This window comes from Cyprinodon variegatus, unplaced genomic scaffold (genome assembly GCF_000732505.1).
Source record: "Cyprinodon variegatus isolate N-32 unplaced genomic scaffold, C_variegatus-1.0 Scaffold293, whole genome shotgun sequence".
NCBI lineage: Eukaryota > Metazoa > Chordata > Actinopteri > Cyprinodontiformes > Cyprinodontidae > Cyprinodon > Cyprinodon variegatus.
Window position 1 is genome coordinate 523,850 of NW_015150746.1, and position 14,467 is coordinate 538,316.

Here is a 14,467-nt window from a genome sequence, read left to right on the forward strand (position 1 = left end):
CAGTTATTTTTCTGATTGGCAAAAGCTGAAGAAATCATTTGCTTGGTTTAATAAACTAAAGTCCATCCTACTCGAGCATTGTAGAAGGAGAAAGATTCACAATTCACAAGAAGAGGTCAAGTTGTTCACATGAGATCAGACAACGGAAGGTGTAGGTGCAGCAAGAGAACTGTAAGAAGCTTTGGATGCTTTAAATCATAAAAAGATTAAAAAGACACTGATTCCATCTGGAGTAGAATGGAGTTTTAACCCACCTGTAGGACCTTATCATGGGAGCATCTGGGAGCGTATCACACGCATGATAAAACGCATTCTTAGCTCAGTTTAACAACAACAATCATTGCATATGAAAACCAGCACTACCACCTGGACTTTTTGATACAGCAGATCTGTATGCAAATCAACGCTGGAAGCAGATTCAATACATCTCTGATCTGTTTTGGAGACCATGGGCCAGGGAAAACTTATCATTGCACCAAGAAATGCAAAAATGGAACCAAGCTAAAAGAAACTTGGTTATTGGGGCCATTGTTATAATCATTGACTCTTTAGCACCACGAGGTTCTTGGTGTTTTGAAAGAGTCTTAGAGCTTATGCTTGACAAAAGGGGTTTTGTTCGCACTGTAAAATTGCAAACAAAAAAAGCACCCATTCGCCAAATTGTGTCTTTTGCATGAAATGTAACTTATGGTGTTGGTTTAAATAATTTTGGCTTGAAAATGTGTATTGTGGAATTGTTATGTCTAACAGTTAGGGACCGGTATGTAGAAGCCACTATGTACACAAACTATAAATAAAGAAAGGAAATGATCTGTGCATGGGTGCGTGTTTCACCAGAAAAGGGAAATCAGTTTTGACCGCTTGGCCGGGAAATCCTGTCAACCCACAGCTGGCCATTGGTATAAATTTTTGTTTTTGCAAGTAAGCAACAGTGGGAAAAAAACTGGCTTTTAACTGCAAAAACAGCATCTGGACATTTCCAGTTCACCATCTCTTAAAATACTCCAGTGGCTTTAAGCGTCAGCTTAGGCCCTACAGGCAGATTAAGGAGCATAATGTTCCCAAACAACTAAGGACCCAAGGAGCTGTAATATAAAAATTCCTGTTACATACTATTTGAAAGAAAAAAAAATTATATTTTGACTGAGTTCTGTTGACAAGTCTGACTATTTTAGTTACAAGCACAATTGTTTGGTGAGGTAGAAACGGCAAAGCTGCTTAACAAAACCTTTAAAAACAAATGGTTTTACTTGTATAGCGTCTTTGAATTGTAATAGTTGCTTTAAATGCTTGGCACCTTTGCTCCAGATGTAATGTCCACAGCATCCGCAATATCCTCCTGAGAGATCATACAAGTGTCCTCATCTTCATCGCCTTCTAAAAATCTGCCGTCAAAGAAAGAAAAGGTTTTAAAGGACTTGGTTTCAGACCTGATGTCAGCTTTGCCTAGTTTTAGAGTAAGTTACCCTGCATCCTCTGGCAGTAGGAGGTCAAACCGAGCAGCTTGTTTTTGGGCCATTTCTGAACCTTCTTCTGCACGCTTGATGATATCTTTCAGCTTGTAATGCTTCCAATTAGGCTGAAAAAGCAACAGAGAAGCACAAAGATTAGGGAGGGAAAAACTAACTGCAATTAGCCAGAACAGTGTGTACATAAAAGTGTTTACCTTTGTTGTGTTGTCTTTCCTCTTGAATTTCTGCAATTTGTGTTTTGGGACAGGAGCGGGCCCAGGGAAAGGGTCGGATTTCTGAAAGAGAGACATAATTTACTGAGTTATAAAGATGAAAATATTGACCGTTTTATTTTGAGGTTTCAATTTTCTAGCAATTCATTAAGGAAAGGGTTTAAAACATTTTGTTGTTTTTAAATGAATGTCTTAACAACAACAACATAATCTTAACACTTAAAGACATACAGGTTTGACTTTTCTGCTTCTGCAGCAGTGTCCAAAAAAAAAAAAAAAAAAACTAAAGAACCAAAACAGAAATAGTATCACATCACCCCAACTGAATATGAGGTATTCCCCTCGAACAGACGTGGATAAAGTCATTAGTTGGAAATCAGTGCCTGCATTTTTTAGTTCAGGCATCGGTCCTCCAGGCCGCTATCCTTCAGGTTTTAGACTAGGGCTGTAACTTATGATTGTTTAGCAAATTGATTAATCTAACAATTATTTTTCAAGTAATAGATTAATAATTGGATAGCCAATGGTTGCTTAAAGAAGATTTTTGTATGATATTTAAATCAGGGGAAAATACAACTTTTCTATTGATGGAGTTTCTGATAGAGCATATTGACAGAATAAAACGTTTTTTTTTTTTGTCATCTTAAATGCAAAATGTGTGTGTGTATATATTTATATATATTTATTTTTTATTATTTTTTTTTTTTACAATATTTGTATAATTACTGCTCTAAGTGGGTTGCTATGTCAACTAAAGGCATGATTTAGAGTCTCTATACACCAAATAACGATTAATCGATTACTAAATTGGTTGACGATTATTTCAATACTTGATTATTCACAATTAATCCAATGAATCGTTTCAGTCCTAACCTAGAGGTTTCCCTACTTCAGCACAGCAGGTTTCTATTGACAGCTGATTAACAGGCTGAAAGTGAGAAACATTGAAAGCCTGTAGGACAGCAGCCCTCCAGGACAGACTTTGGACATGCTTTTTGTAGATGTTTATGTGCCTCATCACACCTTATAAAGATCAGCTGGTCTCATTCAGACTCCCTCCTACATCTAAAAACTGAAGGAATCTTGCCACTAACAAGATATGGTTAGGACTGCTGACCATTATCTTAGGTTTTTCAGGTCTCTAAGCAGACCTCATTCAATCATAAAGCAGAAATTGATAGAACGATTCTTAATGATTTAGATCAAAATGACAAAACTACTTTTTGACAAATGTTTGGTTTTGATCTGATTAGAAGATAAATCATTTAACAGGTTGTAAATTATTCAAATGAGTAGTTTTGTTAATGAGTTGTTTTTATTTTGTACATTATGGGACCCCATAGCCAATAAGGGCATGCCTTATAAAAGCTGCCAGCTATCACTTGTACCAATGAATGACTGGAAACTAACTGTGGGCAGGATTCAAGAGTTTGTGCTTTATACTTCCCCAGCAAAAGCAGTGAGGTATATTTTTGTTTGTATAATGAGCCCATGTTCTTAAATGTTAATGTTTGTATGGTTTAGTTTTCACTGTGATTATAGTGATCCGGATGGAAGGGAAAATAAAAATGAAAAAACCCTAAAAATCCTTTTGGAGGCTGTGTTGAATGTTGATCAAGAGCTGCGGGGCTTGAACAATCCTCTAAAGAGAATGCTCAACAAAACAATAAACTCTTTCACAGATGCTGTTACTCCGTGACTCTCTTTGATACAGTTGCAGTGGTTTAAAGTAATTTGATAATCTGGAAAATATTCAATTCTCAATACCATATTTGATACCCTAAGAAGAACAAAAAAAAATCTGTTCCAATCAGAATCACAGATGCTAGTTAAGTAGGTGTGCTGATAAATGCGAAAAAAGAACCCAAATATAACAGTTGGATCAAATTTCAATAACCTATTGGGAACCACTACACTTGGTCAAGCATATTTGGGGTATGTTGGACAGAGAGCTTAGATTTACCTCAAAACTTTGCATCTTGGTGAAAAAAACACCCCTAAGGGACAAACAACCCACCTAATCAATGTATTATAGCGATCGTCAATCATGTAGTCTTTTAATTTGTCAGACATTTAAGGTCTATGTTTAGGAAGCAATAAACGGGATTTAATAGTTTCATTTTGAGTATGTTGAGTTTAAATGTGCTCTACTGGATCCCGAACCGTTTGCCCAACACCTCTCGTCTTCTTACCCCTGATATGACTCTCTTTCCATCTCCGGGCTGCTCGTCTCCTTTTCTTTTCTTTGTTTTCTGCGTCTTCTTCTTCTTCTCCTGCTGCTGCTGCTCAGGTTGCTCTTCGTCTTTGTTTGAGCCATTCTCCTTTTCCTGTGATTCCTGCCAGTAACGAGCTGGGGGCTGACAAAAAGGACCAAAGAGAGACAGTTTAAACAGTTCTTCATTAAGGTTAAAGCATAATTTTAACAGTGAAACAACGCGCGAAACGTATGACCTTCTGACTTTACTATCAATTTTAAAAAAACATAAAAAAGCTTTTTTCAGTTAAATAATATAAAAAATGTACGTACCTTTTTCTTTTTTTCCACGTGTGAAGCAGTCACATCTGCCTCGCCGGGTGACGCCATCTTTGTTGTATATTATTTTTAAGTTCCGGTTGCGTCACTTCTACTTAATTACTTCCGGATTTTTTTTCGGCTGCTAGAAAATATTGTCGCCCAATACCGTCACCTTGTGGTAAGATATCAACAGTGCACTTACGTTAAAAAAAAAAAATCGTTTTATTTCAGTAAAATAATTTTTGTCGAAGATTATGCCAAAAATACGGAAGACGATTAGGGCCAACGGGAAAAAAAAAAGAATTAACTAACTTTTAAATTTTATTTTAGTTTTATATGGGAAAAAAGTCAGAATTCTGAGATTAAAGTAAAAACTCTGAGGAAAAAGTCAGACTTCTGAGATTAAAGCCAAGATTCCGAAAAAAAAGTCATAATTCTGAGAGTAAAGTCATAATTCTGAGAAAAAGGGTCAGAATTCTGAGAAAAAAAGTCACAATTCTGAATTTTTTCCCATATTAAACTGAAATATTATTTAAACTCAGTACAAAAACATTGATTCATTTTGTCAGAATTTAATGTGATGTAACCTTATTTATTTTAAAAGTGATTTTAATTTCTAATTTTTTTTTAATTCTGGCAACTTAATATGTTTGTTTTTATCCTCTCCATGGTAGTAATTGTTACTTGTATTCCAGCATATTTTTCCTTTAACTCTATAAAACGACTATAACTCTCTTCTTTAAACTTTTATTGTTCGTGCCATAATTCCTCATTTTCTTCTTTGTGGTCATTTTAAGTATTTTTTGACTTAATTTGATCTCTACTTTCAAGGGAAAAAAATGTTTGAAATAAATTTTTTAAATCTTATTTTCAGGAATGTAATATTTCTCTTTTCTCTTACTTCTCTGGTTCCCTCCTTTTAAAATTGGGCTTTTTAAATACCTCTTAAAAAAAAAAAAGGCAATATTGATATATATCAAATACTAACAAAAACAAAAAGATTCCATAATTTTAATTTTGAACAGTTTTTGATTTATTTCCAACAAGATGTCTGGTCTGCTTTTAAGGTGACTGTTTTTTTCTTTTCTTTTTTTAAATACTAAATCTGAAAAAAATATTGAGCTTACAAGTCTTCTTTTCATTTTGCCTTATTCTGTCTCTATTCTCACACTCTGCAGAATCTGTTAGTTCAATAACGTTATGTTCTCTCTGCTTTTTCTCATAGTAGCTTTGCCTCATCTGTTCCTGTTTGGCTGTGGTACCATCCGGGAGAGAAATATCAGCTGTGCTGCTGCCATCAACACCTTTGTTTAGATGTTGGAGATCGGACTGTTTTTCAGTGTAGNGCTCTTTGACATGGGTTTTAAATGGGAAGTCCTTTTTTTTTAATTGGCCCTTGATTTTATGTTATTACACCATGTTCTACTCACCCATATTAGTTTTGTGTCATTTGGAGCTGTTCTGAAGATATTCCGTTCATAATGTATTCCTTATGGAACGCCAGCATTCATAACATGTAGGCGAATCGCTGTCCCCCAGAAATCCGTGGTTATATTTTTTATATTTATATATATATATATATTTTTTTTTTACAGTGTTGTGTCTGGCAATGTGGCAATAAGAATAATTGTCTTGATGCCAAAAAGAGCCCAACAGATTTTACCTTTACAAGTGGAGCAGTAAGACTATCGCCATAGTGTTCCGCTTGTTTCATGCATATAAATTGCTTTATTATAATTATGCTGGGAGTATTACAGATTATATGGACACTGCAATGTAAGTAGAACAGAAGAGGAAAAACAGAAAAAAAGGAGAAAAGATGAAAGAAAGGTGAGATAAAAGGGAGATAATAATAATTAAGATGATGATATTTATATTTTTTTAAAACAAACGGGAGTGTCTATGACGTCATCCGCAAAGCAGAGTGTCTATGATGTCATCCGTGCGTGCCGGCTACCATTCATTCCTCCTGTCCGCTTATCTTCTGCTAGTTTTACTCACATGCCTGGAAGATGTCTAGTGCTACTACCACAGATGATCTTGCTCTCGAAATTGAATTGAACCATTCAGATTAGCTAGCCGAATGAATAGAAGTGGTAGAGCATAGCCGCCTGTGGCCCGGGCTGCCTGTCACAACTGAAAGAAAAAAAAAAAGAAAAAATTTACTAAGTTTTAAATTTTATTTCAGTTTATATGGGAAAAAGGTCAGAATTCTGAAATTAAAGCCAAGATTCCGAGAAAAAAGTCATAATTCTGAAAAAAAGGCAGAATTTTGAGATTAAAGTCTAAGAAAAAAAATCTGAATTCTGAGATTTAAGCCAGAATTCTGTGATTAAAGTCAAAATTCTGTGATTAAAGACAGAATTCTCAGTTTAAGGTTAGAATTCCGAGAAAAAGGTCAGAATTCTGAGAAAAAAAGTCACAATTTAGATTTTTTTTCCCCATATTAAACTGAAATAGAATTTAAAAATCTGTAAACTTTTTCTTTTAAGTTGCCCTAATCCTCTTCCGTACAAAAACATTGATTCATTCTGTCAGAATTTAATGTGACGTAACATTATTTATTTTAAAAGTAATTTTAATTTGTAATTTTTTTTTCTATTCTGGCAACTTAATATGTTCGCTTTTATCCTCTCCATGGTAGTAATTGTTACTTGTATTCCAGCATATTTTTCCTTTAAATCTATAAAACGACTATAACTCTCTTCTTTAAACTTTCTATTGTTCGTGCCATAATTCCTCATTTTCTTCTTTGTGATCATTTTAAGTATTTTTTGACCTAATTTGATCTCTACTTTCAAGGGAAAAAATGTTTGAACTTAATTTTTTAAATCTTATTTTCAGGTATTTAATATTTCTCTTTTCTCTTACTTCTCTGGTTCCCTCCTTTTAAAATTGGGCTTTTTAAATGCCTCTTTAAAAAAAAAAAAAAAAAGGCAATATTCATATAACAAATACTAACAAAAATAAAAAAAAATTCCATAATTTTAATTCTGAACAGTTTTTGATTCATTTCCAACAAGATGTCTTGACTTGACTTGACTTGCTGTCTGGTCTGCTTTTAAGGTGACCTTTTTTTTTCTTTAAAAAAAAAATACTAAATCTGAAAAAACTATTGATCTTACAAGTCTTCTTTTCATTTAGCTTCATTCTATCTCTGTTCTCCTACTCTGCAGAATCTGTTAGTTCAATCTCTAATGTTATGCTTTGCCTCATCTGTTCCTGTTTGGCTGTGGCACCATCCGGGAGAGAAATATCAGCTGTGCTGCTGCCATCAACACTTTTGTTTAGATGTTGGAGATCGGACTGTTTTTCAGTGTAGTCCTTTATTTATTTTAAATCTGAACAGTTTTTGATTCATTTCCAACAAGATGTCTGGTCTGCTTTTGAGGTGACTGTTTTTTTCTTTAAAAAAAAAATACTAAATCTGAAAAAAATATTGATCTTACAAGTCTTCTTTTTATTTTGCTTCATTCTATTTCTATTCTCCCTCTCTGCAGAATCTGTTAGTTCAATAACGTTATGTTCTCTCTGCTTTTTCTCAAAGTAGCTTTGCCTCATCTGTTCCTGTTTGGCTGTGGCACCATCCAGGAGAGAAATATCAGCTGTGCTGCTGCCATCAACACCTTTGTTTAGATGTTGGAGATCGGACAGTTCTGGCAACCTTCTCAGAGCACAAGCACACTGCTCTAAGCACTAGGCAACACCTCCCCTCATGTTTGTCACACATGCTTGTCTGGTTAGATCATAATGAGATTCATTTTAAGAGGACTGTTCATATTCTCTAAATAAAACAAACAAAAAAATGAGCATTGTAAGAAAACTGCAAATGGTTTAAAAATATATATATTGGCGTCAGAAATCCTCTGCCCTCGATCGTGCATTTCATGTCTGTATGAGATTCAAAAAACTATTTAGGAAGATTGGGGCGATTGGTCCTTCCCTCCTCTGCAGCATGTTACTCCAGATCTGTGGTTTCCCTCAAACTTTGTTGGAGTATGATTTTTAGAAAAACACAGCAGATGGTATAAATATACCATCTTCAGTTTTGAGAAGATAAAGGATTTCCTCCTCAAACAGAACTTTAGACGGTGTGTGTAGATTAATGTATGACCACACAGCGAAGCCTCAAAAATAGTGGATGATTTATGTCTTCTCTCTCCCCTCTCGCCTTTCATTCCTCTGGGATTTTTCTTTTTTAAATGTTTAAGCCCTTCCATTGATCCAATGTTTTTAATAGCTTCTCCAGAAGATATAAAACTTTTCACCTGAAAAGGGGCATGCTGAGTTTTTACCAACGCTTTAAAAATCTCTATATCTGAGAGGAGAAAAGGAGGAAAAAGTTCAGACCTGCACAGATAAGGAGGGGCTGGAGGCTGAAATCAATCCGGAAGGAAGGCTAGTCAAACAGTTAAGCGTTATGTAATATGATGAGGAAAAACTGGCTCTCTAGTTCAAGCAGGAAGTGCAGGAAACCCTGGGAAAGAAAAGCAAAAGGACTTCAGCAATAGCCCGCTTCTAGACCTCATTAAGGTATGCAATGCATAGCAGTATTTACAACTTTTACAGTTTTTGTCTTCTACATTATTATCTTGTGGATTTAATCTTCGTTTTAAGCTCTTGGTGCAAAAGCACTACAATGGGTTTTAGAGGAAGTTGCTTTAAATGCACATAGAATCTTTATGAGAGTGTATTCAATAGGTTCAGGAGGAAGTTTTAAATCTCATCCCTTCTGTTTCTCGGCGTTTTCCAGGATTTAACTAAATGCAGCCTCAAGATTTCTCATCAAACATGAACAAATACATCTAATCTATTTCTTTTCTTGAAAGTTTTTTTATTATTATTATTAAAGAAACCTCAAATCTCTGCCTTTAGATTTTTGCATTGCTTCACCCCATTCTCCACACAATGACACTCTGGCTCTTCCACTGGGATTTGATGTTTTGCTTTTTTTTCCTCTCTGAAAGATGGATCCTTCATCTCGGCCAAAGCTGTTTGATTTTCATGGAGTCTCAATGACGAACATTTTCACAGACAACTGGGAAAACATCCAAAATTTTCAAGCCAGACCAGATGATATACTTATTGCTACATATCCTAAAGCAGGTCCGTATACAGCATCTCTATATGATTTGTGTAATCGTTTTATGGGTGTCTGGCTCAACACCTTTGCTCGCAGCTGAGTGAGAATATATTTCTTATCTTACTGGTAAAAGGAGGGGGTGGGGGACTAAGGGTCTTTGATTGAGATGTGAAAAAAAGTGTAAGTTAAGGTTAGATGGTACTCGTAAAGTCAGGTTTATGCCATCGAAATTGGTAGAAAATGAAAGAAAGTCAATGTAAGGATGTTTCAGGAACTGGAATCATCATGCATGTCTGCCTCTCTGCCTTTCTTCAGGGACCACATGGATCTCCCAAATCCTTGACATGCTGTATTTCGGGCAGGAGTCTCCAGAGCGTCTGACATCCCTCCCTATCTATGAGAGAGTGCCTTTTTTGGAAATGACCATCCCTAACTTGGTGTCAGGTGAAAGATGCAAGCCATCTTACATTTTATTAAACTCACCATAAACCTCAATTGGCTGACACACTGTAATTCGTGAGAAGAAGATTCAATGAAATAATGTGTTGGATTTATGCTTGTGTTCAACTCAGCTTTGAGTTTCTGGGTTTCTTGGCTTAATTTTGAGTTACGTAAGTTGAGCTCCCTTTGAAGATGCTTTTCCTTGTGTTCATTTATTATTTTCCAAGTGTTTCTTTGTGATGTTCCCTGATTTTGTCAATTTCCCCACCCCATAGATTTCTCTCTAACCTCCATCTGTCAGCTTCTTAGTCAGTAATTAATCCCGCTGTATCTTGTCCCACCATTCTCTTCCCTAGTATATGTATAACTTCTGGTTTTGTCAGATCTTTCTGGTATATGCTTTTCTCCTCGCTGTTTCAGTGCTAGGCATTCTTAGTGTGAGGGATTGCCTCACACTAAGCATGCTTTCGATTGCCTTCGAGTCAATGAGTTGATTTAATCAACAGTTTTTATCAAGATAGAGACTTTGAATCAATTTGACTGTATGATCTGGTTGAATTGTCTCTGTAAAGTGCCTTGAGATGATGTGTTATGGATGTGCACTATATAAATAAACTGAATTGAATAGAACTTCACTAAAATGCTACTTTACTATTTTATCAGCTATGTTGATATATATTAATCCTTTCAGTATTAGATTTATTTATAGAGGAGGACTTCATCTCCATTTATTCTGTTTTTTGTTTTTTTTTGTGTTCCCATGCAGGAAAAGACCAGGCAGATAATCTTCCCACCACCCCTCGACTCATAAAAACCCATTTTCCTGTGCAATTTGTACCAAAATCCTTTTGGGAGCAGAACTGCCGGGTATAAAGATACAGGATGATGTTAATGTATAGCCCATTTGGCAACAATAAAACCTGTATATGGGAAAAGTATTTTACGAAAAAGCTCACAGCAATGCAGATTTTGACAGTTTCCTATTTCTTCTGTAGATAATCTATGTAGCCCGCAATGCAAAGGACAACTTGGTGTCTTTTTATCACTTTGCTCGCATGAACAAAGCCCAGCCTGAAGCTGGAGACTGGAACAGCTTCTTCCAGAGATTCTTGGAAGGAAAAAGTATGTATGAAACCTTTGCCTTCTTTTTTAATACAGTGATAAATGAGCATTTATATTTATTGTGAGAAAAAAAAACAAAAAATAAATTCTCAGGTTTAAGGCTTAAAGAGCAACAATAATAACCTGCATCATTAATTTAACAAAATCAAGTATATCCAACTTATTTAATTTTTAAGCTTTCAAGTCGGGAAAAAAATTGAGTTGGGCAAACTTAAATAAATTGCTTTTTAGTATATGAAGCAATCCATTTATATTGTAGCTGCATTTTGTTTTTCAAGGGTAATTCCAACAGTCATTTGCTGAGAGTTAAAGTACAGGCTGCCTGTTAACCAAATGGAAACACAAAGACATTTATGCATGACACAGAGTAACAAATTAGTCTAGTTGTTTTTTTGGATCTGGGAGGAAGTGGGGGTACCTGAAGAGAACCACCACATGCACTGGGAGAACAGGCCATGTGGCAGGACCTATTTGTACCTCATTCCTAACAGGCAGCACTGCTACCAAGTGTGCCGCCATGTACCTTAGCTCAGCTTGCCTCTTATTTCACAATAATCTGAATGAAATGTCTCAGAAAGGTTTGCTTTAATCAAACAGGATTTAATTTTGAGGATCATTCCTGACTTAAATATTCCAATGTATAATGTTATTTTATTTTAAAGAGACAGCTTCCACTATTAAAGTTAATATAATTGGCCAAGTGTTGTCTAAAATGATGATTTAAGTTGTGTTCTTTGAATCTGGTGTAATTTGGAATCCATCTTGTTCATTTACTCTATATCAGGGGTCTTCTGTCCTGGTCCTCTGGACCCTCTATCCTGCAGTTTATAAGGATTTTCTGCACCCACACGGCTGGCATGAACAAAACTTCGATTAACAAGCATCTGCAGCCAATTATTGCAGCATGAGGAAGGAATACAATCATTTGATTGAGGTCTGTTGGAGCAGTGGTGTATCCAAAGCATGCCATGGGGGGACCTCAGTATTTGGCTTGGTTTTGTTAAAAAGGTGGCACTGAATAGTTTTTCTTGTGCTCCTTTAAGCTGGATTTATAAGAATTAAGAGACTTGAGTTGAAAGAGTTTGTCCTGTCTTCATGCGGATATACCTAATTCCTTCCCATTAAGCCCTCCCTGTTTTGCCATTATCCCAGTGGTGTTTGGCTCCTGGTACGAGCATGTAAATGGTTGGTGGAAGAAGAAACAAACCTACTCAAAAATCCACTACATGTTATATGAAAATATGATTGAGGTAATTAAGGTTTTAATCCTGCTCACATTCTCCTTATTTACACACGGCGAAGTGTTTTTCAAACAAAGGACATTTCTGATCATGTTTACAGGACACTGGACGTGAAATTGACAAACTCTGCAACTTTATTGGCTTATCTCCATCTGCCGAGGTGAAGGAAATGGTCAGGAGTGGAGTGCAGTTTGACAACATGAAAAAGAACAAGATGGCCAACTATTCCACACTGCCCATTATGGATTTTAAGGTTTCTCCCTTCATGAGAAAAGGTCTGATAAATAATTACATATTAAAGATTGAAAATATTTTCCAAACATGAGTGCAACCAACCTATGTCTGCCCTTCTACAGGAAAAGTTGGGGACTGGAAAAATTACTTTACTGTGGCTCAAAATGAAGCGTTTGATGAAGACTACAAGAGAAAGATGAAGGACAGCCCACTGCAGTTTCGCTTTGAATTCTGAGCAGGAGAAATGACAAAGAGGACCGCACTGAATAAATGATTTATACATTTAGACTAAAATGCTGTAGCCCAAAATGTGAGAAAAAAGGACAGGTGCTAATGTTGTGTTGAGTTGAAAAAACGACATGTAACACCAGTGATGTTGTTACTATTTACTAACCCTGGAGAATGTAAACCTGTAATAAACTCTATTATATATTTGTAATAAAAGATCGATTATTATTCACTGACAAAAGTATTATTTCGTCAAAACTTACACAAGTGCATTGTTTATAAGATTTTTGTTTTTGTTACGTCCACCAGGCTTGTTTGGTGGGGGTAACATTAAAGAAGACCACACAAGGATTTTCTTTAAAATAAAAATTTAATTTATTAAATTATACTAAAGAAACAAAACCTGAAAAAGGGATAAATAAAATGGGGAGTAAAAAATGGCTTAATGCAAACCAATAACTAAACAGAAGTAAGCAAATACAAACAAACCTAACAGAACCCAAGCATAGAATACAAACCAAACCAAATGGGGTTCTGAGGAGGTAAGAAGGAGAATCCTCCTTTCTGCTGCTTGTATGACAGCTTTTAACACTAAAAGTCCCAGAGAATTTCAGTTTTCCTGCAAGTCCCCCTCCCCTCTTCAAGTTTTTATTCACTCTACCTACCTAAATGTCCCTATTGTAATGCAAATAACCTATGATATGACTAGCCCTTCTACATGAGACTGGATGAAGGCTGAAACAAACTGGCATCAGAACAAGAGCATAATCCAAGCACTTATTACCTGCCCCTGCAACATCAGAACTTTTTGCAGGAATAACTTGATAAGTCATATCTAAATTTTTTATTTAGGCAAACATTTTAACAACCAGATAATATACGGGTCCTATTTCCTGAGCTGAGAACAGGTCATAACCATGCTTTTCCAACAAGGCAAGGCATAGCCTATTTATATTGTCCATTCACCAACAGACTCATTTATATTGCAAAGTACACTATGTGAAAGAACAACTTAGAGAATAATTGTATTTTGTCCTGTCTCGCCTTTTCATGTCATTCAACATTTTAACTTAGAAAATGACAAACAGTATGACTTCAGTATTGGAGTAGCATTATTTCACCCAACAAAAAGCACAATATATGAAGCTACAATTGTCCCATATTTAGCAGTTTCCACAAACCCAAGGTGAGTCCTTCCTACATTTGCAACAGGTATACTTTGTGCAGTGCACACAACGCTCAGTACTGTGGTTCCTGTTGCACCTGAACTGCTTATAATAACAATGAAAAAATCTTTATTTAGTGATTTAGTGTTTTGCTCAATTTCAGCATAAAAATCCACAGGAAATAAATCCTACACAACCGGAGGTAAGATAATTCAAATCGGTGGCTGTTAGTGAGAGGTTGTTGTTTTTTTGAATTTGCATGCAAATGTTAATGCATAACTGATCTTTGTACCAGTGCATGAATAGGTGGGGCTGTAGTTTGAAGTGTTTTGAATGTCAGTGTCATTATTTCCTCTTTTACATTGAGCCAATCCCATTTGAAATGAAACCATTGAAAGGCTTTGATACTGCTGTGGCAGAAGGAGGTAGCTGGAGAAACTATATTTAGAAAGATGGATACACACTAGAAAGCCATAACTATATTCAGTCAAAAAAATAAAATTCAATGAAGTGCAGAAAAAAAAGGAGTTATGAAAGAACAGGAAGTAATTTAGGCAAAGAAGAAAGAAGAAAAAATATAACCAAAATAAAAAAGCAAAGACAAAAAAAAAAAAAACTTAGAGTCTCAAGGATCACACAGACGTGTTGCTAGAGCAAGAAAATCAAATCTGCCTTTAATGTCCAGCCATAGCTCACAAATTTAAATGAACACAATAAACGCCTCAATAAAAATGAGGAAGTTCAATTCAATTC

General features: G+C 35.6%; 2 protein-coding genes across 2 annotated transcripts in view; one reads left to right on the plus strand and one right to left on the minus strand.

Annotated features, from left to right (window-relative positions):
* Positions 1-4,274, minus strand: part of wdr46 (WD repeat domain 46) — a 27,900-nt gene extending 23,626 nt beyond the window's left edge. The window contains exons 1-5 of the mRNA XM_015383709.1: positions 4,212-4,274; positions 3,877-4,041; positions 1,667-1,747; positions 1,467-1,579; positions 1,298-1,385 (exon numbers count right to left, since the gene is read on the minus strand). Coding sequence (XP_015239195.1) covers positions 1,298-1,385; positions 1,467-1,579; positions 1,667-1,747; positions 3,877-4,041; positions 4,212-4,268 — 504 coding nt within the window. The 5' untranslated portion in view covers positions 4,269-4,274. The remainder of the gene's footprint in view (positions 1-1,297; positions 1,386-1,466; positions 1,580-1,666; positions 1,748-3,876; positions 4,042-4,211) is intronic.
* A 4,309-nt stretch (positions 4,275-8,583) lies between these two features.
* LOC107090386 (cytosolic sulfotransferase 3-like) lies at positions 8,584-12,786 on the plus strand. Its single transcript, XM_015383722.1, has 8 exons — positions 8,584-8,732; positions 9,167-9,305; positions 9,598-9,726; positions 10,490-10,590; positions 10,719-10,845; positions 11,998-12,095; positions 12,187-12,361; positions 12,443-12,786. Exons 2-8 carry the CDS (start codon positions 9,167-9,169, stop codon positions 12,553-12,555), a joined length of 882 nt encoding a protein of 293 aa, XP_015239208.1. The 5' UTR covers positions 8,584-8,732; the 3' UTR covers positions 12,556-12,786.
* The last annotated feature ends 1,681 nt before the right edge of the window (positions 12,787-14,467 follow it).